The 26,000-nt window shown below is 41.6% G+C and overlaps 1 protein-coding gene across 5 annotated transcripts in view; it reads left to right on the top strand.

Annotated features, from left to right (window-relative positions):
- LOC109114230 (putative leucine-rich repeat receptor-like serine/threonine-protein kinase At3g14840) overlaps positions 1-19,739 on the top strand; it is a 29,493-nt gene extending 9,754 nt beyond the window's left edge. Inside the window, exons 8-26 of one of the 5 annotated variants that reach the window (XM_088901904.1) lie at positions 88-159; positions 582-662; positions 757-828; positions 939-1,010; positions 1,127-1,198; positions 2,291-2,365; positions 2,500-2,568; positions 2,742-2,807; positions 2,907-2,945; positions 3,112-3,155; positions 15,506-15,667; positions 15,830-15,897; positions 15,976-16,174; positions 16,806-16,949; positions 17,399-17,517; positions 17,644-17,854; positions 17,977-18,214; positions 18,858-19,008; positions 19,123-19,738. In XM_088901904.1, coding sequence (XP_088758030.1) covers positions 88-159; positions 582-662; positions 757-828; positions 939-1,010; positions 1,127-1,198; positions 2,291-2,365; positions 2,500-2,568; positions 2,742-2,807; positions 2,907-2,945; positions 3,112-3,155; positions 15,506-15,667; positions 15,830-15,897; positions 15,976-16,174; positions 16,806-16,949; positions 17,399-17,517; positions 17,644-17,854; positions 17,977-18,214; positions 18,858-19,008; positions 19,123-19,515 — 2,347 coding nt within the window. In that variant the 3' untranslated portion in view covers positions 19,516-19,738. Of the gene's footprint in view, positions 1-87; positions 160-581; positions 663-756; positions 829-938; positions 1,011-1,126; positions 1,199-2,290; positions 2,366-2,499; positions 2,569-2,741; positions 2,808-2,906; positions 2,946-3,111; positions 3,156-15,505; positions 15,898-15,975; positions 16,175-16,805; positions 16,950-17,398; positions 17,518-17,643; positions 17,855-17,976; positions 18,215-18,857; positions 19,009-19,122 lie in introns of all 5 variants that reach the window. The other 4 variants (XM_088901901.1, XM_088901902.1, XR_016084404.1 and 1 more) reach the window with 4 other exon arrangements.
- The last annotated feature ends 6,261 nt before the right edge of the window (positions 19,740-26,000 follow it).

The following is a 26,000-nucleotide window of genomic DNA, read 5'->3' as shown; positions in this document are numbered from 1 at the left end:
TATTTCTGTATGTGTAAAGGATTTTACCATATCAAAAGGCTTTTAATTATTTGTCTCTCTCTATATATATATACATGTGTTTTAAAGGGTACTTTCCTCAAATAATTTCACGGGGCCGTTTCCGGAGAGCCTCTCTAAGCTGGTCAGCTTGATGGACCTGTAAGTTTTTGTGCAATATAGTTTATCTGTTATGTTGTTTAAATCAGTATCCTATATTTTGGGACTAGTCTCAGTTCCCGAACTATAAAATGTGTCACTTTAGTACTTAAACTTTCAAAATATGTTAATTTAATACACTTAACCAGTTGTTAAGTGTAATGTGAAAAAACACAAATGCCCTTTAGATGTAATGATGAATAGTATTTTATTTTGAAAGATAATTTTGACATTTTCAAAAATTTTAAGTCACACATGGTGGCATATAATATGCATAACTGGGGAGTGATTAAGTACTAAATTGTCACGTTTTAGAAGTTTGGATACTGGATTGGCACATTTTAAAAATTTGGGGACCAAAGTGAAACTAGGCCGAAATACAGGATACTGATCTATAATTTTCCCTATTATTAACAAAGCCTCAGTCGATGCAGTCGGATAAGCGATAACAAGTTCACTGGAAGGATACCTAGTCTTATACAGAATTGGAAAAACCTTACAAGACTGTGAGAGATATTGATTTTGAATTTCGACTGCCTTTCAGAAGTAGAAATCTAGAGGCTTCTTAATGTCTGGCTTATTGTTTCACTTTAATGGCAGAAATATGCAGGCAAGTGGTTTTGAAGGGCCCATTCCATCGGAGATTTTTCTTTTGGAAAAGTTAACTGACCTGTGAGTAAAAAGCTAAGGCTTTTCTTTATTCATACTCGATCTTATGGTAGTTTTCTAGTAATTGAAACAATTTTCCTGTGGTTCACTCATGGTGGAATTTTCATATACAGAAGGATCAGTGATATAAATGGACCCGAAGCACCTTTTCCATTATTGAGTAACATGAGAAGCATGAAATATTTGTGAGTTGATTTGAATGGTCATACGTATTCATACATCTCTCAAAATTTATAGAAGTTAGGCTGTATTTATCATATTTGGTGGTTTGAATTGACATTAATCTGATTTCTCACTGTAGGATGTTAAGGAGTTGCAACATCAATGGAACTTTACCTGAGTATCTTGGTCAAATGACACAGATGAAAACCTTGTATCTCTCTCATGGCCACAACCACTCAATCTGCATATTTATTATGACTGGTGTGGAATAAAATGATTGATCCGTTAATAAAACAGTTATCAAATTCAGTTAATTCGATCTCAATGAGAGCAACACTTAGAAATTAATTTGGAATAATACAATGGAGATAGAAATAGAAATAGATTGGGAATTCAGGTGATGGGGATTTCTTAGGGAAGTGAAACCATTGGAAGTCTCATTTCACTGTCATGAATGTCTCTCTTCATCTTAAAATATAAATTCATTATTAAAAGGGGCATTTTTTTCCTGTCAAAGTATTAACAACTTTTCCCATGTGGAAAAGTTATTTATCCACCTGGGAGATGGGTATCACTTATTCTACTTAGGAAATAAATTTTCCTTAATCCCCACATAAATTTAAAAAATGAACATGGGTTTTTTGGTCAATGGAACTCACAATTCCATTGACCAAATGCCATAATCAATATTAAATATGGCATTTGAATTTAACTTTTATGGCCTTATCAGAACCCATAAGGCAAGTATCCGACTGCATTATACAGTACATACATTTAGGCCCTGTTCGCTTTTTAGTAAGTTATTTACCCAAGTAAATGCAGTTACTTGGGTAAGTGCAATTAGCCATATTCTTTTGTTTCTCATGTAAATAAAGCAATGACCATTTTAGCCATAAAAATCCATTATTAAAAGATGCATTTTTATCCCATTTAAGTGTTGACAACTTTTCCCCTAAGTGGGAAAGTTATTTACCCACCTAGGAGATGGGTATCACTTACCCGAATAAATGATACCTAGGAAAATAAACTTTCCTGGGTCCCCACATAAATCCGATAAAAGAGCATGAGGTTCTTGGTCAATGGGAACTTGACCAAACTTTTCCCCTCTCAAAATCCAAAAAAAAATAAAACGAACGGCCCCTTAAGATTATATTATATAATATAACTAAGAAATATAACAATATTTTTAGTAATAACAATTGTTGAGTGATGAAAACCTTTAGACATTAGGTTGTTTCAGGAAAAAATTCATTTTGGACTAAATCATTTCCTTCATTATACTCAAATTCATTGTTGTTTGCAGAGACCTTAGCTTTAACAAGTTGATTGGGGAAATTCCGAAGAACTTTACAAACTTATTAAAAAAAGTGGATTGCATGTAAGTAATCATATTTTGTGGGTTTAACTTTCTTCTAGAAGATTATCGCCTGCCTCTCCCATGAATCATGATGCTAAGGTACTGCTGGTGCAAGGCGCAAACCACATAATCTCATTAGTTTGGCTTATGTCTAGATTTCTAACTGGAAACCTGCTAAGTGGTCTTGTTCCTTCCTGGATGCTGGAAAAAGGAGATGCTAACATGTAAGGTTCTCTTCCCAATTTCTTGATAGTAATAGTATCATATATACTTGTTGCCTGTAAAAAATATAATTGAAATAAAATTGAATTACAAGTTATTAATAACTTACATAACACCATTTTTTGTAGTGTTTACCTCATAAAAAATGTTTGTTCTTTTCCACTTTAAAATACAGCGATCTCTCTTTCAACAATTTTACAACAAATAGTCAAGGGCAAGGTAGTTATTGCTCACAGAAAAAGTAAGAGAACTTTTGTGTGTAATTTAGTTACATCAATTTCTAGCTTGATGTGGTTATTATTTTGTTGCTAAGTTTAGCTTTTTTCTACTATTTCCTTAGGAGGAATTTGTTTCGGAGCTACTTTTTGGGAAAAAATTCGTAAGTTTAAGCTTTTATTTACTAGAGAATTAAATCATGGGTTTTAGAAATAGTGAAGAAATACTTGTGGATTGTCTATTTCATGTAGCTTAGCTTTTTATTAGCTAAAAAGAATTCATGTAGAATATCATGACACTGAGTTGTTTTTAACCTCATGATGATATAGAAGCGCAGCTGTTCTATGCCAGCAGGAACTTCCCTGTAAACGATGTAAGTATATGTTATTGAAATTAAAAAAAGTATTGATGCTTGCATTTATTGGCTCACAAATTTGTTATGTGATTTTAGTAAAACCTCCCTACCTTCTACCTGAAATGTTTTTGTATGATCAACAATTCAAAACAAGTTGGCATATAACTATATTTTCAGGTTGTTTATAGTTGAAACAAAAGGCCTATTTATAGAAACATTAAATTTACATTTCTTGCTCTTAACGGGGTGAAGACTAATCATTCTAGCTAAAGTGACTCTTATATATATTTATGTGACAAGACATATCTCTCACCAATTTTTATTGATCAACCCAAAAGGTTTCAAGTAAAAACAACAATAGTGCCTGATGGAGGGTGATTTGGCCCGACCCCATAGCACGGGTACACGTGGACGTGACCTTGTTCAAGCAGTGATTCAGCGTGACAGTGCAACAGATGCAGCCGCAACTCGGAGGGAAGGTCCCACCGAGTTCAGCTCGGCAACTGGGCAGATAAACTACTTGTCGGGAGCCACCTTACCTGCACCTCCTCCCCGGGGCTAAGGCACTTCGGGGTGCCCCGGAGCTCGGGGTACCCTGAACTTTCTTGATACCCGAGCTCCTCCTAATGGACCTCGGGCCACTCCCAAACAGGAACACACTGGCCCATCTCTAGACACCCAAAGGTGAAGACACCTCGGGCCAGACAGCTCGGCATAGCTTGCTACAGACAGCTCGCCGCTCACGGGACAGCCCGGCACAAGGTAACTCGTGGAAGGGTAGTTCGGCATATCACAGGAAGGCCTCCTGCCTGACCACCGTACCCGGCAGGTCTAGGACCACCGCCATGTCCCTTGCCCGAGAGCGTCGTGCCTGCCACCTTTAGAGAGCGTCGTACACCTGACAGGTACGAACCCAGCAGTGACGGCCCTGCGTGCGCCACCTCAACCCTGCCTATAACGGCTGTGGCAGGCTGACAGTGGCAGTTGTACCTACCCTATTAGAGGCCAGTGGGCCTGATGCAACGGAATTCTAGTATAAGGAGCCTATTCTCAGAAAACAGGTATCGTCTGGATTACTTGCGCGATCTCACTCTTAGCCTGTATCCTCTCCTTGCTTCCTACACAAAATACTAACTTAATCGTCGGAGTGTCCCCGCCGGGCAAACCCCCCGGGGATTCTTCTTCTTCTTCCTCATCTCATGTACCTTTCGGGAGCCACGCGAGTGCCAGCTAGGAGTGACCGAATTGCGCACCATCATTTGGCGCCGTCTGTGGGAACGCTTCTAAAATCCTTCCTCTAAACCATCTCAGTTCTTTCTTCTCTAAAAGACTCATCACTCATGGCTTCTTCGAGCAATATCGGATGCAACATGGAGATGGATAACGCCAGGGAACAACCCCAGGTTCCCACTGTCTGCATTGGGCAATTCACCATTCCTCTCTCGGTGGACGGGGTCCCTAGCCTGAACGTGCCACGAGCAACAACGCCTGTGGGTGTTCCCATTCCTTTCCCTGTTGAAACGACCTTTGCGGAACTGACTGTCGTCCCCCCGGCGGCCAGTCAGAACCAACTTGACGACCTGATGCAGTGCATGCGAACCATGCAAGCACAGGTGCAGCAGCTCCAGCAATACCAACTTTACCAGCACCAAGTGTTGCACCACGTCTCCCAGTTCCACTACCAGCAGCAATTCCCTCAACTGCCTCAATCTTAGCTCCAGCAGCCGCAGCTCCCTCCGCGGCACCCGGCCTCACAGCGAGGTAGGCCTCGCCACCAGGACGAACATCCTTCTCACCAAGGAGAAGCCTCCCAAAACCTCCCTAAGAGCCAGGCCTCCTCCCGCGGCAGACAAGAAAGGCCGGCCACCCCGGTCTCACCGCGGGCGTCCAGTTCGGGCAGACCTCAGCTCGCCAGGTCTACAACACCCCAGTAGTCGCAGTTCGAAGCCCCGCTCCTGGAGAACCGGTTCGAGGCCTTGGCCACGGACTCTAAGCAGAACCCCTCTGTCCGCAGCCATCACCAGCAACCAGAGCCGCTTCCTGCGCAGACGATCCCCGACAGTACGGAGGCGAGCAACACCAACGCGGAGCCGACCAAGAGAGAAAGACGCCACCACTGAGCTTGCCGAACTACGTCCTACAGTCTGCCCGAGCTCAAAGGCCGAGAAGAGGTAAACTCGGGTGAAGTTAAAGTTCCCCTCCTTTCAATTCCCTCTCCCCTATCTCCCGAGCTCCTGGCAGTTCCAATGCCCAGAGACTTCAAACTCCCCCCTCTCGACAAATATGATGGGTCGTTCGACCCAAATGATCACGTGGATGCTTTCTAGTCACAGATGCACCTAGCAAGGGCCAGTGAGTCCTGCATGTGCGTGGCCTTCTCCACCACCTTCAGAGGAGTGGCGTGCACATGGTACCAGAACCTTGCACCCGGCTCGATAAGAAGCTGGGCACAGTTCGCACAAGCCTTCACGTCCCATTTCATCATGAGCAAGTGATGCCCGTGAACTAAGGAAAGCCTCCTCGGAATAGTTCAGAAAGAGGGTGAATCCATCCAAAGCTACATCAAGTGATTCAATGACGCGTGCATGCAGATACTGCGTCTAGACCCCGCGGTACAGCTCGCCATGGCCAAGAAGGGTGTGACCCATAAGGAGTTCAAGTGGCATATGGGTTTTGACCAGCCGGAGACCATTACTGCCTTCCTCAAGCTCGTGGACAAGTTCATAGTGACAGAGGAGGAAGTCAACCAGAAGGGCGAGGGCACGCCCGAAAAAAGAAAGAGAGAAGGGGAACCCTCCACCCAAGGGGATAGCCGAAAGAAGAAGGACTCAGCATGGGGGGCAAAGCCAACCCAGCCGTTTCGAGCTCCTACGGCGGACCGAGCCGATTACACCCCGCTGAATGCAAAGCGGGCCGAGATTCTAATGGCGATCAAGGATGCTCCGTACGTGAAGTGGCCACCTCACCTGAGGTGGAATCCCAATGAGAGAAATAAGAAACTTGTATTGTAGTTTTCACAGAGATCACGGTCATATTACCGAAAGTTGTAAAAACCTCCGCGATGTGATAGAGGAGCTCATCCGTCGCGGATATTTAAGGAACTTTGTACAAAGTAATAATAATAATAATAGGGCAGGTCGGCAAGGGGAGCACGGTAAGGATGCTCCCGAGTCCAGCAGCAGGCCGGTCGAACAGTCACAGAGGCAGCCTCCAGAAGAGAGGCCAGTGCAAGGCACCATCCATGTGATAGTGGGAGGTTCGGTCATCGCAGGTTGTACTTCAGTAGCGGGTCCAGACTTCAGTTCGTGAAGTTGCCCGAGAAGAACAGACTCCTCCAAAACGACTGAAGACTGAGGAACCAATTTTCTTCACAGAGGATGATGCGCGAGGGGTCCACTACCCCCACGATGACGCGCTTGTGATAAAGCTAAGGATCAACGACTTCGAAGTCAGGCGCGTACTTGTTGACTCAGGTAGCTCGGCGGATATTCTCTTCAAATCCACGTTCGACCAGCTTCAGTTGCAGGGAAGTGACTTGAAGCCTGCGAACACCCCTTTGGTGGGCTTTAGTGGAGAAGAAGTCAATCCCCTTGGGAAAGTGACAGTACCTGTGGAAGTCGGCACATTGCCCTATGCAGTCAGACTCAACCACGACTTCCCGGTAGTCGCGACCCCCTCCCCATACAATACCATAATAGGTTGGCCAATCACCCATGTCCTACGGGCAGTGGTATCCACTTATTATTTGGCAATGAAGTTCCCTACAGACTTCGGTGTGGGGGTAGCGCGGGGCAACCAGCTCGAGTCCCGCAAGTGCTATGTTGCCGCCCTGAAGGGAAAGACCAAGGTGGCCGATGACCTCGAATTAGACTGGCCTGTGGAGCAAGGCGAAGAACGAGCTGCACCCACGGAAGAAACAGTCGCAGTCTCGACTTCAGTAGCAAACCCAGCTCGGACGCTACAGATCGGTGCTTCCGTCCAAGAACCTCTACGATCCGAACTGGTAAGTTTCTTACTTCAAAATTTAGATATTTTTGCATGGTCTACGGCCGAGATGCCCGGTATTGACCCTAGCCTTATTACAAACTCAATACTGATCCTGTAGTTAGGCCCGTTAGACAGAAGAAACGCAACCTAGCCCCAGAGCGATGAAAAGCAGTCGACGAGGAGGTCGCAAAGCTCCCCGCAGCCGACTTCATAAGAGAAGTCCACTACCCGAGCTGGGTAGCCAACCCGGTTCTGGTGAAGAAGGCCAATGGCAAGTGGCGCATGTGTGTCGACTACACCGACCTAAACCGAGCCTGCCCAAAAGACTGCTTCCCCCTCCCCAGAATCAACTGCTTGGTGGACGCGACCTCGGGGCACGAGTTGCTAAGCTTCTTAGACGCCTATTCGGGCTACAACCAAATCAGGATGGACCCGGTCGATGAGGAAAAGACTGCCTTCATCACGGAATTCGGCCTATATTGTTACAAGGTTATGCCCTTCGGATTGAAAAATGCCGGGGCAACCTTTCAAAGGCTTGTAAATAAATTGTTTAAGCCATTGATTGGCAGAAAAGTAGAATGCTATATAGATGACATGGTTGCCAAAACCCAGTTCTCACATGAATTAATACAAGACATGCATTCTGTATTTCAAATTCTGAGACAATTTAACATGAAACTGAATCCAAACAAGTGTGTTTTTGGTGTTACCTCGGGCAAATTCCTAGGATACATCATTAACCGGCGTAGCATTGAGGCCAACCCGAATAAGATTAAGGCCATCTTAGATATGAGACCGCCCCGGAAGTTGAAGGAGGCCCAAAGACTGAATGGCCGCATAGCCGCCCTGAGCCGCTTTATGTCCAAGTCAGTGGACCACTGCCTGCCTTTCTTTAAAGCAATTAAAAGCAAGGGGTTCGAATGGACCCAAGACTACCAGCTCGCATTTGACGAGCTCAAGAAATACCTCGCTAGTATGCCGATCTTAACCCGGCCCGAGGAGGGCGATGTTTTAGAACTGTACCTCTCAACGAGCGACGAGGTGGTCTGTTCGGTACTAATAAAGGAAGTAGATCGGGTCCATCGGCCTATCTATTCTGTTAGTAAAGTTTTATAGGGAGTAGAGACGAGATACCCGCAGATAGAAAAGTTAGCATACGCATTGGTAATTGCAGCTTGGAAGCTCTGCCCGTATTTCCAGGCTCACATTGTTACTGTCCTGACCGACAAACCTCTGAGGCAAGTCTTACTCAAGCCCGAGGTCTCCGGTCGGTTGACGAAGTGGGCCATCGAGCTCAGCGAGTATGACCTCCAGTACAAGCCGCGAACTACTATCAAGGCCCAAGCCTTAGCAGATTTCATCGCCGAGTGCATGTTTAGATCCGAAGTTCCCAGGCCGGTTAAGCCCGAGATCCCCAGTTCGGGTGAGCCCGGAGCTCCCAGGCCGGTTGAGCCTGAGTCCCGTGAGGTAGTAGCTAGTGTAGCACCTCTCCTGGTTAGGCCAAGCGCAAACTGGGATGAGGAGCCCTGGATCCTTCACGTAGATGGCTCCTCGAACCAACAGGGCAGCGGAGCCGGAATAGTCCTGCACGGCCCAAGTGGCACGAAATTGGAGTACGCGCTACGCTTCGTGTTTGTGGCATCCAACAATGAAGCGGAATACGAGGCGTTGATAGCTAGACTAGCCTTAGCCAGAGAGGTAAGAGCCAAGTACATCATTATCTGCAGCGACTCCCAGCTCGTGGTCAACCAAGTCACTGGCGAGTACGAAGCTCGCGAGCCAACCATGGTCACCTACTTAGCCAAAGTCAAAGATGCCCTGCTCAACTTCCAGTTACACTTCATCAGACAAATCCCTAGGTCGGAGAACGCTGAGGCCGACGCCCTGTCCAGATTAGCCAGCACCAGTGACATCACCATGAGAATTGTGTACATAGAGGACCTGCCTCGGCCTAGCATTTTTGGGGGGGCAAAGGAGGTTGCTCCCGTCGTTCAAGCAGAGTCGAGCTGGATTGACCCACTCGTGAGCTTCCTGCTACACGGGACCCTCCCTGCAGATCGCAATGTAGCCAGAAGGGTGCAGCGCCAGGTAGTCAAATACGTCATGATAGACAAACGGCTCTACCAGATATCCTACACGCTCCCTTACCTGCGTTTCTTGCGACCTACCGAAGCCGAGCTCGTACTCCACGACACTCATGAGGGTCTGTGCGGCAGACACCTGGGGGGCAGGGCCCTCGCCCAAAAGGCACTTCGATAGGGGTATTATTGGCCAACAATGAAGGCAGATGCCATTGAGCTCGTTAGAAAATGTGACAAATGCCAGAAGCACGCCAATATTCACCACCAACCCGCTGCCGACCTCAAGTATCTCACCAGCCCGTGGCCTTTTGCACAATGGGGCATCAATCTACTCGGGCCATTCCCGCCTGCAACGGGTGGGAGGAAGTTCTTAGTAGTAGTAGTGGATTACTTCACCAAGTGGGTAGAGGCTGAACCCCTTGTAACGATCACAGCCCGGAACGTCCAAAACTTCTTTTGGAAGAACATCGTGTGTCGCTTCAGGCTACCGCGGGTATTGATTTCTGACAATGGCAAGTAGTTCGAGGACATCAAATTCCAAGACTGGTGCCAAGACATGGGAATCCGATAGAATTTTACTTCAGTTGCACACCCTCAAGCAAACAGTCAGGCAAAAGTCACAAACAGAGCCATCATCCGCGGACTGAAGGCACGATTGGACCGAGCTAAAGGATTGTGGGCAGATGAGCTACCCAGTGTTCTATGGGCCTACCGGACCACGGAGAAGACCGGCACGGGAGAAACCCCCTTTAACCTCACCTACGGCACCGAAGCAGTTATCCCTGCAGAGATCGAAGTGCCTACACTGCGACTAGAAGCATACAGTGACCAGACAAATGAAGATGAGCTACATACCAACCTTGACCTACTCGATGAAGTAAGGGACCTCACGTACATCAGGACCACAACTTACCAGCAGAGAGTAGCTCGGTACTATAACGCCAGGGTCAAGAGGCGGAACCTCCGCGTCGGCAACCTGGTCCTTCGTAAAGTTATGGTACCTGAGCCCGGTGTTGGTAAGCTCGGGTCTAACTAGGAAGGACCATACCGAGTGAAACGGGTACTCGGAGAAGGAACGTATGAGCTTGAGACCCTCGAAGGGAAACAAGTACCTCGAGCATGGAATATTGTCAACCCAAGGCAATATTATTTGTAAACTGCCAAAATCACTGAGTGGACTACGAGTCACTCCCGAAGCCTAAGGGCCAAAATGCCGAGCTGACATGGTCTCGGCGCTATAAAACCCTGTTGCCTCTTCGGCACAGAGGATTCTAAGAGAGCGGATCATAAGCCACTCCTCCAGCCTAAGGGCTAAAACACCGAGCTAATGAAAGATCTCGGCACCACATAAGGCCTAGTCACCTCGCCGGCATAAGCTAAGTACTTGCAATGCCTAAGATGCAGGCAGTCCGGGCACGAACCTTGTGACGTACGACCCACCCCGGCATGCAACGAGTTGAACCCGCTCAGGATAACTGATGTCAACTTAACCCAGGTGTAGACAGGTCGGGTATGCACCCTACTATGTCACTCACCTCGGTGTGCATAAGGCTGCCCCTACTGAGTATCCAAACATAGTTTGGGGTCATGACAACTAAGGAACCCTCACTTCGGGTAATTAACCTGATGGCCTAAAAGCTCAGAACAAAGCAACCACTTCGGCAAGCAAGAAAAAAATTGCACAAGTGTTTGACAAAGTGAACTTTTTATTACAAAAATTCCATTACAAAATTCTTGTTACAAGAAAAAGAAAAAGAGAAGACTAAGTTTGTAAAACAGGGACCAAGCTATCTCGGAAGCTCATTGTCTTTGTTACGGACCTCCTCGGGGGCAGTAACTGGGCCAACATCCTCTGCTTCATCGTCAGCACCCTCATCCTCAGAGTTCGGATCATCTTTTGACTAACACACAATGTCATCAGTGATCCGCGAAGTGGTGATGGCACTCGTATCGAGCTCGGGGTAGAGGTGCCTGATCAACCACCAACTGAGCTTGAAGCCCCTATGGTAGGCATCGATCATCATGTCGTCAAATCTCGAGGATTTGACATAATCGATGACGGCTTGAACTTTGGTCTCCTTGAGGGCATCTACGAAGATCGCCGTCTTCTCCTTAATGTCCTCCTGGAGGTCCTCCACCTCGTGCTCCAGCTTCCCCTTGGCTTCTTTAAGGCCCTGCACCTCGAGCTTCAGAGCATCCCGTTCTGCCTTGAGGGTGTCCACCTCGAGCCTCAAGACCTCTTGGCCGACCTTGTATCCGCTCACTTCGGCCCTCAATCTATCCTTATCTCGGGCCAGCTCGCTCTTCTCCGCCAAAAGCACCTCGATGAAGTTCTTCTAAGTCGAGGCGTCACTTTCTAAGCGGTGGATCTGCCCGTGAATGGCCCTTAGCTCGGTATGGGCTGCACGGGATGACTTCTCAGCCTCTAGATCCCGCCTCAGGTGCCGATCTGATTGAAGGGTGAAGACACGAATGGCTGAATTCACCTGCAAAAGGGGGACCGGTCAAAAGGGGAACCAAAAAAAAAAAACTCAAAAACTCACCACCATGGTATGAGTGGCAGCTCGGCCACCGAGCTAACCAGGAGTGAAATCAGCCCACTCGGAGACTTCCTCCGAATATGCAGCCAGCTTGCTCTTCTCCAGGCCGCACTGAGGGTTCAAGACAGTTCGGCTCCCTTGACCCTCCGAGCTAGACACAGTCATCTCCACGTCACGGGTGGACTCCTCAGAAGCATTGGCGGCAGTGTCAGCAGAACGGGCCCCAGTGGCAGCCTCTGAGGGATGAGCCTCAGTAGTAGCCTCCGTAGCACTCCCGGCGGCTGGCTCGGTGGACTTAGCAGAAGGCCCCGTCACCATTTCGGGCCCCTGAGGCACCGCGTCTCCCTCCAGGTCGATGACGGGTGGAGTACCTCGGAGCTCGGGTTCCGAAGCTGGGGCTTGTGAAGGTTGAGTCTCGGCAAAGGCCTGGGGAGACTCGACGCGCGCCTTCTTGGCTACGCGCTTCTTTCTCTTCATCTGGCGGAAGAGTCTCTACGTGTCAATCTTCTCCGCCTCCATGGGACTTGCAGTGAAGCTCGGCGTTAGAAAATACCGAAGTAAACATACAAACAAAAAGCCGAAGTAAAACAAAACCTACCCAAGCTCAAGCCGGCCTGGATGAGCTTCTCCTCGGATGTGAACTCCTTATAATTTAACCCGAGCTGAGCCAGCGACTGGAGCTCCTTCTTGGTCTTCCCATCTAGGCTGACACCGGGGTCTTGAACAGCCACCCTCCAGTCAGTAGGGAAGGGTCACCCCGTGCTGCTCCGAACTACGAAGTAGTTCTGCTTCCAGGCCGGGACTTTACTCAGGAGTCTATGCATGAGCTTGAAACCTGGACGGGGAGACAGGTAATAAGACCATCTGTGCCTGGGGAGAGTGCCCGAAGCACTCTTCTTTATGGCCAAAATGGTGCTAAGAACGTCTAGGTCGATAGGAAGAGATCGGTCAAATCAAAGAGAAATGGTCCCAACTATATTCCGTATGGAATTCGGGTGAAGTTGGTCCAAACTGATGTTGAAGTGCACCAACACCTCGGCAATCAAGCGGTGAAGAGGGAGTCGGAGTTCGGCTACTAAGTGCTCCCTGAAGACCACGATCTCATCAGGACCGTTCTCTCATGGGAAGTTGCCGATAGGGAGACTGTATGAGTACTCCCCGGGAAGGTGGAACCTCTGTATGAGGTCCTAGAGCCTCTCCGAGGTCATGGTAGAAGGGCCGAACTGGTCTGGCACCCGACCTCGGTTAGAGGTGGATAACAGGTTACCCGAAGCCACCCGTACATCGGGTGGCTGGGCAGCCGAAGAGCAACCCTGAGCCGAGGTACCCACCTTGGGCTCATTAGCCAGGCTACCTACGCTAGACGACAGAACGAGCTGAAGGGAAAGAAACAAACATGAAGGGAAAAGGAAGCTCGAGAGAACTCACCAAAGGAACGCGACTGGACTGGGAAGACGGGACGAACTGAAAGACCCGAGCTAAGAGACCTCTGGCACGAGCTCAAACACTAACGCTGAAAGCTTTGTGGCGAAGAAATGGCCAAGGGTCCCCCAATTTATAACCACAACTGCGGACTCCTCGAGGCGAAAACGGTTTAGCGCTTTTTTGATGTCCGCAAAGTTCAAATCGCGTGAGGTCCGCACGTAAATTGAACGTGACTCGGGCCTCTTTTGATCGAACCGGGCACTGGACCGGTCCAGCTGGATGGAGCGTGTGATGGCGTGGCATGAGCACCGAAGCCAAATCCACCCGGCGTGTCACAACCTCCCCGCGCTGGGCCAACCCCGCCAACGCAGGGAGTGGGGGGCAATTGATGGAGGGTGATTTGGCCCAACCTCATAGCACGGGTACACGTGGGCGTGACCTTGCTTAAGCAGTGACTCAGCATGACAACGCAACAGATGCAGCCGCAACTCAGAGGGAAGGTCCCACTGAGTTCAGCTCGGTAATTGGGCGGATAAACTACTCGCCGGGAGCCGCCTTACCTACACCTCCTCCCCGGGGCTAAGGCACTTCGAGGTGCCCGGGAGCTCGGGGTACCCTGACCTTTTTGATACCCGACATCCTCCCAATGGACCTCGGGCCACTCCCAGATAGGAACACACCGGCCCATCTCTAGACACCCCGAGGTGAAGACACCTCGGGCCAGACAGCTCGGCATAGCTTGCTACAGACAACTCGCCGCTCACGGGACAACCCGACACAAGGTAACTCGCGAAAGGGTAGTTCGGCATACCACAGGAAGGCCTCCTGCCCAACCACCGTACCCGGTAGGTCTGGAACCACCGCCATGTCCCTTGCCCGAGAGCGTCATGCCTGCCACCTTTAGAGAGCGTCGTACACCTGACAGGTACGAACCCAGCAGTGACGGCCCCGCGTGCGCCACCTCAGCCCTACCTGTAACGGCTATGGCAGGCTGACAGTGGCGGTTGTACCTACCCTGTCAGAGGCCAGTGGGCCTGATGCAACGGAATTCTGGTATAAGGAGTCTATTCTCAGAAAACGGGTATCGTCTGGATTACTTGCGCGATCTCACTCTTAGCCTGTATCCTCTCCTTGCTTCCTACACAGAATACTAACTTAATCGTCGGAGTGTTCCCGCCGGGCAAACCCCCCAGGGATTCTTCTTCTTCTTCTTCCTCATCTCAGGTACCTTTCGGGAGCCACGCGAGTGCTAGCTAGGAGTGACCGAATTTTGCACCATCAGTACCAAACATAACCTAGATGTGTAAACAATGTGTAAGAAATATCAAATGTGATGTTCTAAAAACTGTGTTCTTGTAAGAAATGAAGAAAAAAAGAAATACTTAATAATTTTCTTAAATCTCAAAAATATTTGAAATGAAATTCATCAATTGGTTCATATGATTCAATATATTTGGCTTCATTTCAGGAAATCTCTTAGGTAGGGAGCATTTAGTATTACATTTTCTAACCCTTTATGCATGTTAGAGTGGTAATAATCTTATGGATTATGACTAAAATTTTGTTTTAAAGGTACATTTGCTAAAACGATGTTTCTATATACCATACCCATGTGGGAAGGCCTAATTAAGGGGATGCTCCACAAAAAGAATGTTTTTGTTTTCATTTGTTTTTGAAATCACTACAATAGGAATAAAAGAGAAAACATGTTTTGAACACTGTTTTTATTTTCAAAGGCAAACACAAGTTGGCTTTGTTTAAAAAATACAATACATGTTTTTTAAACCATCCAAATAATGTTTTTTAAAACAAAAACAAATTTTGTAGCAAAGAAATTCTCTGATTTATGGAATGTGATATTAAATAACTAAATGAAAACATAATTTTGAAACTTGGAATTCAAGAACATGTTTTTTGTTTCAGTTTTGAAAACAAAAAAAAACATACACATATACATGTTTGGGGAAACATGTTTTCTGCATTTTTGTTTTGAAAAACAATTTATTTTTAAACCAAATGGTTTTCACTTATTTTTTGAGCCAAGGCAACACAAAAAGCAAATCACATGGTAAAAAGCCCCCTTAAAGTGTAGTTGTTTTTATCTTTTTTCTACATTAATAAGGATGATGAAAAAGACATCATTAAGAGATGTTGTTATCAAAAGTTGATAGAATGAACAATATAAAGCAATTCAAAGATGTCACAAAGTAACAAGATACAACAACTGACCAAGTCCATTAAACAATAAAATACAAAGCTAAGATATTGTTTTTGCATTGACCTTTGGTGTGGCTATTGTCATATGATCACTAAAATGTTATTGCTTTTGTTCTAGATGGATACAAACTCCATATAAATTGTGGTGGAGGAGAAGAAACTATAGGCAACTATATATATGCAGCTGATCAAAATCATATTGACCCTTCAACATCTTCTGCAATGACGTCGCAGAGTAAAGATGTATGGGCACTTAGCAACACTGGTTACTTTACAGATGGTAATGACAAAAATAACTTTATAGTAACAAATACACATAGCCTGTTGAACAACTCACCAGAGTCTACGTTATATAAGACAGCACGTACTTCTCCAATCTCTCTCACATATTATGGGTATTGTATGAGGAAAGGAAGTTACAAAGTCAAACTCCACTTTGCAGAAATCATGTTTACAAATGAAAGAAATTACAGTAGCCTTGGAAGGCGTATATTTGATGTTTATATTCAGGTAGATGTTAATTAATCATTGTATAGAGATATACGTATATCATATATGATAGATTTAACTATAATTGTTTTGCTACAGGGACAATGGGTACTGAAAGATTTCAATATAGTAGATAAAGCAGGTGGAGCAGGCAAGCCATTCATTAAAACAATCGACCAAGTTAATGTAACAGATGGAACTTTGGAAATTCGCTTCTATTGGGCTGGAAAAGGAACAACTGCAATTCCTGAAAGAGGAGTTTATGGTCCCTTGGTGTCAGCTATCTCTGTGGAGCCTAGTAAGTTGAATGCTTTTCCATGACCTCCTCTTCTAATAGTAGTTTGTTTGAGTACTGATCTAATCTAGAGTAGAGATAGGAGACAATTTGTATGCATTGATAGTATGCTATAATTATTGACTAATTTGACTTAAATGGTACCTATTCATCATTATGTTTTTTTCATATCCTATAGGCAATTTCTGTAATCTACAATTAAAGGTTAAATCAAACAATAAACTCAAATGAATTGTCATAAGGCAAATGCTAACACCACAAGGGTTTGGCCATCACAGAGCTCTTAATTGGGAAAAGGAAAAGTAACTCTAATATGCATTTATTGCACAAACACCATATCAATGTTCTTGTTTTATCCTCTCAAGTCTCCATAACAATCATGGGAGCAATAAAGAGAAAAGTAAGGAAATGAACACTGGTTATGAATGAAAGGTGATCTTACTAATAACAATATAGACAAGATGACTTCTTGCTCCTGGTTTGGATATTTCTTTACAAGTCATACAATTATAATGTTCTTGTTAACCTAGCATTTCACAATATCATGCAACTTTTAATAAATTGGTGATACTTATGAAACATTCATCTTTCAACAATTTGGTATGCAAGAATTTGATATTGTTTATTCTTGCAGACTTCCCAATTCCTTCAGAAGGTAGAAAGGTATCAACAGGTGTTGTTGCTGGAATTGTGGTTTCAGTGTTGGCCTTTATCTTCCTGGTTCTGGGTATCCTTTGGTGGAAAGGCTATTTAGGATGCAAAAATACAATGGACAAAGGTACAAGCTAACCAATTCTGAAGTCTTAGAAAAATCTATTGAAAAGGTAATTAGTACTTTATGAGAAAAAAAAGTAGCAGATGCTCCTCTATTATAAAACAATTAATAATGACTATAGCAGCTTAGCAGAAACTAATCAACTTTAGTTTTTTATATCCTACTGAAATTTCATTAATCCATTTAGATATTATTATTGTGATTTTTAGGAATCTAATTGATTATTTGTAAATAAATTTCTCCTTCAATAAAATATTATAATTTTTATACTACATTTAAGTCTTAACAAAAATTTCAAAATTCAAAAATGCAAGTTCGTTATGTCTTAATTACTTTCTATTTACATAATCCTAGACATCATGAAAGTTAATAGGCTCCTTTTGTATTCCTTGGTAAGAGCATTTTTTTTGTATTTAAGACACATCTCACATATAGCTTTGCTCCCTTAATAGATTTGAGAGGCTTGGACCTACAAACTGGATCCTTTACACTAAGGCAAATTAAAGCTGCAACAAACAACTTTGATGCGGCAAACAAGATTGGAGAAGGCGGTTTTGGGTCTGTTTACAAGGTATTGTACATAAGATGACACTATCTTAATGTATCACTCTCAACTTTCATCAAAGTCTACATGTTTCTTTCTTATAAATGTTAAGTAGAAGGAACTGTACATTATTAGTTTATTATTCAAATGTAGGGACTTTTATCAGATGGGACTATAATAGCAGTTAAACAACTTTCTTCCAAATCGAAGCAAGGAAATCGTGAATTCGTGAATGAGATAGGCATGATTTCTGCTCTACAACACCCTCACCTTGTAAAGCTTTATGGATGTTGTATTGAAGGAAATCAGTTATTGCTAGTATATGAGTACATGGAAAATAATAGCCTTGCTCGTGCCTTGTTTGGTAAGTTCAACATTGTTTGCTTGACTTCATTCTTGTTCTTCTTCTACTTCATTTCTTTCTAGCACTACTATATTTCAAATACAATAGTTAACTTTGAATTTTGTAAAATTGATGGTGTAAAGGCCCGGAAGAATACCAATTGAAACTAGATTGGCCAACTAGGCACAAGATCTGTGTTGGAATTGCAAGAGGTTTGGCTTATCTTCATGAAGAGTCAAGATTGAAGATTGTTCATAGGGACATCAAGGCTACTAACATACTTCTTGACAAAAATCTTAACCCAAAGATATCTGATTTTGGATTGGCCAAGCTTGACGATGAGGAGGACACTCACATAAGCACTCGAATTGCTGGAACTTTGTGAGTTTTAATGCTACATGTTTTGTCTTCACTATTTATCGTTGTGAGTTCTTTTCATGATGTCTTAGTGAGAAAGGCAAGAGAAAAGGAAATAGAATCTTCTATCTTTGGAGACCAAAAGGGCCTTTGGAGTTTCTTCATGTTAGTTTATAAATAGGCCAAAGTTAAGCCTTAACCCCTTGGCACATGATGAAAATAACCCTTGCTTTTTAGATAAGTTTTATATTAAAACATCACCTGTTGGTATTTCAATACTCAATTTCGCAAGTGAATAGATGGCCAATCCCAAATGGTTCTTTCGTACCTGGTGTAGGTGGATGAGATGCATCTTCCATCTATGTGGTAGAAACAGGACAATTTTTGTAGAAATTAAGGATCCCCACTTAACTTGATTAGAAGACCTTTTTTTATGGACTAATTCAAGAAGTTGTCAAGTTTTCTTGAAATTTTTATTGATCATTCAGTTATAGAAATCAAAGCAGGCTAAATTACTAATTTGAGCTACATTTGAATCTCATACCTAGAAAATATTAGGGTTTTAATGAGACCCATTGCTATGACAAAAGTAATAACTACTTAGCTTCATGGGTTTATCACACATTCAACTGTAATAGTATGTTATTTACTAATCTTGACTTTTCAGTGGATACATGGCACCAGAGTATGCAATGAGGGGTTACTTGACAGACAAAGCAGATGTTTATAGTTTTGGAGTTGTTACCTTGGAAATTGTCAGTGGGAGGTCTAACACTAGTTTCAGGCCAAAGGAGGAACGCATTTATCTTCTTGATTGGGTAATTCAAAATTTCTTAATTGATAAAAAACATTTGGCCTTCATTGTACAACCTTTTAATCAGATCAGTTAGGCTTATGGTTTTTTTCTTGTTTCTTCTTCAAATAATTTCTAGGCCCTTATTCTGAAAGAGAAAGGAAATTTGATGGATCTAAAGGATCCAAGGTTGGGATCAGATTTCAACAGGGAAGAGGTTATGGCCATGATTAATGTGGCTCTCATGTGCACCAACCCATGTGCTCAACTAAGGCCCCCCATGTCTGCTGTGGTGAGCATGATTGAAGGCCGACTCCCTATTCATGAGTTTGTCTCAGAGCCAAGTCGCTTCAGTGATAAGGAGAAGGACAAGGAATTGATGAATTATTATCAACAGAACCAAGACCATAGTATCAGTGAGAGCCAGACCCAGCGTATGTTAAATGATGGGCCTTGGACTGGGTCTTCTACTTCTGCCCATGATCTTTACCCAATCAATTTGGACTCTGAATATTTGAATCATAGAGTATAGAGTAGTTACATGTTATTTCTATTACTTTACTATTTTTCCTCATTTCTTTTTGATGATCATATATAGACTTTTTAGTTTCCATCATAAGAGGTACAAGTTTTGTAATTTTCTTGTAAATGAGTGTACACTTGAAAATAATGTGTGAATATCTAGGCTTCCCTAATTTGTCATAGACAATTACTCCAAAAGTCTGATACCCAATTTGACATTGTTGGAAAAGTGGGGTCATAGAAACTTGGAGGAGAAGCTCTGAGACATTTCTAAAGATATTATCCTTAAAACATTATTTGCCCCCCACTCAGTTTTACTGAGTTTGATATTGGGTTATAAGCAAATCCGTTCCTAAGATACAACAGAGTCTTGGGCGAGAATCTGCAACCAGCCAAGTTGAAGAGTCTCCAAAGAACCTTCTGTAAGATGGTAGTAGATCAAACTAAGAGAAACAAAAGTGATTTTCGAAAAGCTTGTGTTCATTTACTTAATTTACACTTTTTAAATAATTTCTAAAGAGTCATGGAGTAGCGGAAGGTGCTAGTTTAGAAAAGGTCCATTGAACAGTCACAATTTCAAACATTATGACTATTAAAAGGTAGTTAACAGTTAATGACTGTTAACTTTGGATAGTGCCTCTTGATCACACCTGATCAAATCATTGTTTCAATGGTCAGCCTCGCACCAAAAGTCAAAGTCACTCTTTGCAAATCATGCAATTGTGAAGCCTCTAAAGCACCTCATTGCGCAACACACGCGCGTACGTGCATGTTGTGCAATAGCAAGCCTCCATACTCTCCTCTTATATTTTTAAGGAGTGTAAATAAACTCCTATTTTAAAACCAAAACAAATTTAGGCTGCGTTTGGAAACGATTTAAATAAATGTGAATGCAAATATGTAGAGTGTAAAACGATCCACATAAATTGCAAAGTTGGGTTTGTTTTGCACAAACAAATTTACCTTCTTACCAAATAGACTTTTAGCTATAATGGATGCAAACATGAATTTCAATAAAGCATATGTCTTTTTTTTTAATGATTCTAACATATAAGGACAACATTTTGCTCTAAATATCAATAAAAATTAATACTTTTACATATAATCAAAATGGGACAACTTTTATTAGAAAAATATCATAAAAGGGCAGTCACTCGTCTTCCTCCTCTGCCTCTGTATTCACCCGCTTCGATAGTGTAGGAGGGAGCAGAGGAGGCATTCCTATGGACTACTTTGCCTTTGTATCTAGCTTTGAAGAACTGCACATCTCAACTTCCATTAACGTTCAAATGGAAATATCCATCCATCGAGGCTATACCCCACTCTATCTTGTGCACCTAAAGAAGAAACCCACTCTATCTTGTGCAACTAAAGAAGAAACCCAGAATACATCAATTGATGTGAACCTAGCAGAACTACCAATGCTGGAGGAAGTACCGACGTACACCGTCTTCCTAATTTGATTCGCTACAATTCCCACAGCGACAAGTACCGATGTACCACGTTGTCTGCATTTGAAGCACAGATCTGTAAACTGTAGGCCTTTGCCTTGACGAGGTTTGTGAACCTGAAGTTTACGATCGTCTTTCTCTACATCTAGTACACGGTTGTCGAGGAAGAGGATTTACACAGTTTTAGTTGATAGGGTGGTAGGCCATCGTTGGAGGACTTATAGGCAGAGGAAGATGATGAACAATGACACTACCTTTATTTGATATTTCCCCCAAAAAATACCCCTTTTTGGTTATTATATAAAAGTAGTATTTTTTATTGATATTAAGGGCAAAAAGTTGCCCTTATATTCTATTATCCCTTTTTTTTTATCAAAAGCCCACTTGAATGCAAATTTAGGTCTTTTTTATTGAAGTATTTTTACATCTTATTATCAATATAAATATGCATTGAAAAATGTGTTTTTTGTCATTTGTCAATGCATAAATATAATGTTGACAAACACAGGCAAAAGTGAACTAGAGTGCAAATTTACCCTGAACTGGGATTTACACTCCATTTTGCGTTGTTTCCAAATACAGTCCTAGTAATTTTCCAATGTGGGACAAATTGAAAACTGGTTTTAGTAAGAAAAAAAACAATTTTCCAAAATATGTGTGCATGTATGTTTTTCATGTAACTTATCAATTAAACCCTATTAGATTTAATCTCTAATAAGATTAAAATCCAGCAGACATCTTGTCCAATTATCTCATATTTAGATGTTAGAGTTTGCATCCAAATAACAATTAGATTGGATGTGGATTTAACCCGACTCAATCTAATTTTATTATTATTATTATTATTATTATTATTATTATTATTATTATTATTATTATTATTATTATTATTATTATTATTATTATTATTATTATTATTATTATTATTATATAATCCTATATATATGTAGATATTGCTTGCATCAAATAAAGGGTAACATATAAGCTCACATTATGTTATCATATTTAATTTTTATCAACTACACTAAATTGAAGGTAAATATCTCTAATAAAGATATTAGTGGACCCCTTGCGATGCATGGAAAAATCAAAAAATTGATTAACTATTATTTGAAAGATGTCAGGGGAGTTTTTATTTTATTATTTTCAAAGGTCGACATAGCTTAAAAAACAATAATTACTATAGCCGATGATATCTGGATCTAATGAATATTGTTTTATTAATAAACAATAGTATTTCCATTGTTCTTTTGAAAAATTACAAAAGCAGGTATCATATCAAAAACTTGACCGAATAAACAAAAACAAAATAAATTATGCAAACAATCTAGATTAATTATACATTTATGAGTAAATAATTGATTTCTTGAAAATTAAATTACAAAAACTAAATAGTTATAATTAGTTACTAACAAATAATTAATTAAATTCTTGATTAGAAGAACTATCTAAAATTAATTTCGGTAAAACAGATTATTATAACTACTATAGAAATATAATTAATGATAATTACTGAAATTTATTTTCTAGAAATAACTGTCATTAATAAAAATAATTATTTTCAATAATATAGTAATTATTAAATTTTTTAAAAAAATTAGTGAAAAATAATTAGTTGCCAATTTATTAATTATTTACTGAAAAACAGGTAGTCCACAACAGGGCTTCTCAGAAAAACGGGACTGTGTTCATTGAGCAGTCTATAATTCAAAAAAGAATATAATATTTGCGCTCTCAAAGCAGGGGAAGGACATACCTGATTCATTGTTTGCAGTTGGTGAGAGGCATTTGAGCAGAAAATTGAGAAGAGTGAATGAGAGAGTTACAAGGGAAAAATGGAGAAGGATAATCTTCTGAGATTCTTAAACAGGAATGATACTTATCGATTCTTTCCCAACTATAATATGTTTTCAATTAGAATGCAATGCTTGGCTTTCGGGATGGAAAATTTTCCCATTTCTCTGATCCGTGTGGGGATCCACTCCGAATGAGGTAGGGATGCGATGATTTATCTCCTATGGGGATGGAAATGGAGAAATTTTCATCCTGGTTGGTGGGGACGGGATGGAGAGAGCATTCCCCATTTGTGGGGACCCCTTTATCTGCCCCATGGGATCCCCACTAAAATAATGTATATATGTGTGTGTATATATATATATTAATATTTTAAAAAATATGATTGAATATTTTTTAATAAGATTGTAAAACTTATTAAATTCGAACCCTACATGCGAACCCATAATTGTTTTGAAATCATTCTGATGCTCATGATAGAATATTCTCCTCAATTCAAAATCAACTTTTTGATTTTTTTCTTTAAAATCAGAAAATAAACAACTAATCAATATCACTCTCTTCCTCATAAAAAGTACGGACCCATTTGCGAAAATGAAATTTGATTTAACAATTTTTCTGACTTCTGAGAATCATTCAAATATTAGGTCCATTTGGTTCACATCTGGAATTGGAATCCTTTGGAATCAGAATTGGAATAGTCTATTTCCATAGTATGTTTGGTTCAGACAAGAATGAGAATGGGAATTTGAATCAATAGGAACAGTATTTCATTCCCAAGAGAGGGAAAGGGAACGATCATTTTCCATTCCAGCAAGAATGAGAATGGGATTTCGATTCCGTTCGACCAAATAATTAGAATAGGAATGGGCTATTCTAATTCTGATTCCAGACCCCAATTCCCACAAATCAAACGGGCCTTAATTGAGTAATTAAATTACTTAGGCTCAGTTTGGAAGCAGTACAAATGCAAATATGTACAGCGTAAATACATACAAAATAATACAAAATATAAGGTTTTACACTACATATTTACATTTGTACTCCTTCCAAACTCAACCTTAGGGTCCATTTGGTTTGCAGTTAGACTCAGAATCAGAATGATCTATTCCAATAATCTACTTATTTCAGATAAAAATGAGAATAAGCATTGGAATCAGCAGCAATAAGATTTCATTCTCAAAGTAGAGATAGGAAATGGACATTTCTTTAAATTGGGAAATGCCATTCTAACAAGAAGGAAAATGGAATTCTAATTATGTCCAACCAAACAATTGGAATCTAAATATTTCATTCCAATTCTAATTCTAGACCCTATTCCCACGAACCAAATGGAACCTTATTAATGGAAAAATGCTACAAGTAATGAATGTGCATGACATGACTTAAGCCTCATCGTTCAGACCGTCTCGTTTGAAGCCCAAGTTGACTCAACCAAACAAGGGTCCCTCTAGATTTCTTAGGCAGCCAAAATTGAATACCTACGTAGAATTGATTGAGGAAGACGGTTATGCTATGCATTGATATATCATCTTTTTTTTGACAAGTGGGGTGGGGACACCCTTAATTATTTAATCTAATCTAATCACAAAGCTAACTTTCACCAACTTCAACTTTTCAGAGTTGGGCCCCATTTCTTTAAAAGAGTGGGCCCCCAATTTTTTGCCAATGCAAATAACCTCCAACAGCCATTAGTTAAAGAAAAGGGGGTTTCTATCATTCAGAATTCAGAATTCATAATTCAATCGCACAGTTAAGGTGAATATTTAGGCATAGGTGGATTAAATACTAAAAATTCCGAATTTAAAAGGGTAATTACAAACAACCTCTGTGTTAAAGTTAAAGGAGTAGTGATATATAGCCTCCTGGATTTTGTTCGGAGATAAGGACCCATCTGAACTTCTAAATTCTTGCAAGTTAGCCCTTTTTCGTTAGCATTCCGTCAATTAAGGCTGAGTTTTGTTTAAAAGAAAAGGGTAAGGGTAAGAACGGGATTTCAAACCAAATACAGCTTAAACACCATGAAATATTTCTAAAATCCCAATTAACCCTTATTTTATGAGACCACTTTGCTCTTTTAACTTTAATTTTCTAAAATCACACTCTCACATTTTTTTTCTCAACTCTCTTCTAACAAACTTCATCCCTAAAATGCCTTGAAAACAGTTTATGCCTTAGAATAGAATGGTTATTTTTCATCATTTTTAATATCTATTGATGTCTGCTATAAAATATTTAATAGGCAATTTAATAATTTTAATTTCACAATAAACCCCATTAGCGGATCAGTAGGGGTGCAAACCGAATCCGATCTTATTTTGTCGGATTTATATATCCCCTTATTTGAGTTTTGGATTAGATTAGATCGGATATAGGATCCAATTGAAAAATTGGATTAAATTTGGATCACCCCTATTGATCCTATTTTGTTGGATTTATTTATTTTTGGATTGGATATAGGAAATCGGATTGAATTCATATCACTCCTATCCAATCTGACCTCTATATATAAGTTATTTATTTATTTATCAATATGTTTATATTGCAACTTCACATTCTTTTATAAAAAGACACCCCCAGATACACACACACATATATGATGAAAATAGTTAAAAAATAATTATATATTTTGTTTTTTTATATAAACCATTATTTTATTTTAATAATTAATTATTTTTTTAGAAATTAAATCAAATTCAGATTCGGATTTAAATCAATAATCGTAAGATCTGATTGAATTTTCAGATACAATTTAAATATACCCTAATTTAAATCCGATCAAATCTGCTTGCATCCCTAGAAATCAGGGGGCAAATTACTGGAATCTAAATGTTTTGGGGTGTTTGTAACAAAGCAAGGTTCAGCCGGCAAAGCGTTACCACCCCCAAAATATACAGGGTGCCTCTGTAATTTACCCTAAAAAGAAAATATCAAGCAGATCACGATCCAAAAGAAGCCAAAAAAAGGAGCAGAAGCATCTGGCTTATATGGCCCAGGGGCCCGGGCCACCTGCACCACTTGCTTAGAGAAAGTCAAATTGGCTAGAGTTGACTACCTTTTCATTTACAGACTAACTTTTGCTCCTATTAATGTCACGCCTCCTTTCTGATTACTTATTACGTGGCTTTAACATCTGCCATATTTCCTCTTTGATACAAAGAGCCCCAGTCAACTCCATGGATTGATTCATGCTTTCCCGCCTATCCTGTTAGAGCCAGCTGTATTTTTCTTCAATGATTGAATCTATCAG

The sequence above is a fragment of the Nelumbo nucifera genome, chromosome 3 (genome assembly GCF_055504915.1).
Source record: "Nelumbo nucifera cultivar China Antique chromosome 3, China Antique-T2T, whole genome shotgun sequence".
In the NCBI taxonomy this organism is placed as follows: domain Eukaryota; kingdom Viridiplantae; phylum Streptophyta; class Magnoliopsida; order Proteales; family Nelumbonaceae; genus Nelumbo; species Nelumbo nucifera.
The sequence above is the reverse complement of the archived record's forward strand: the minus strand, read 5'-3'. Positions and strand labels throughout refer to the sequence as shown.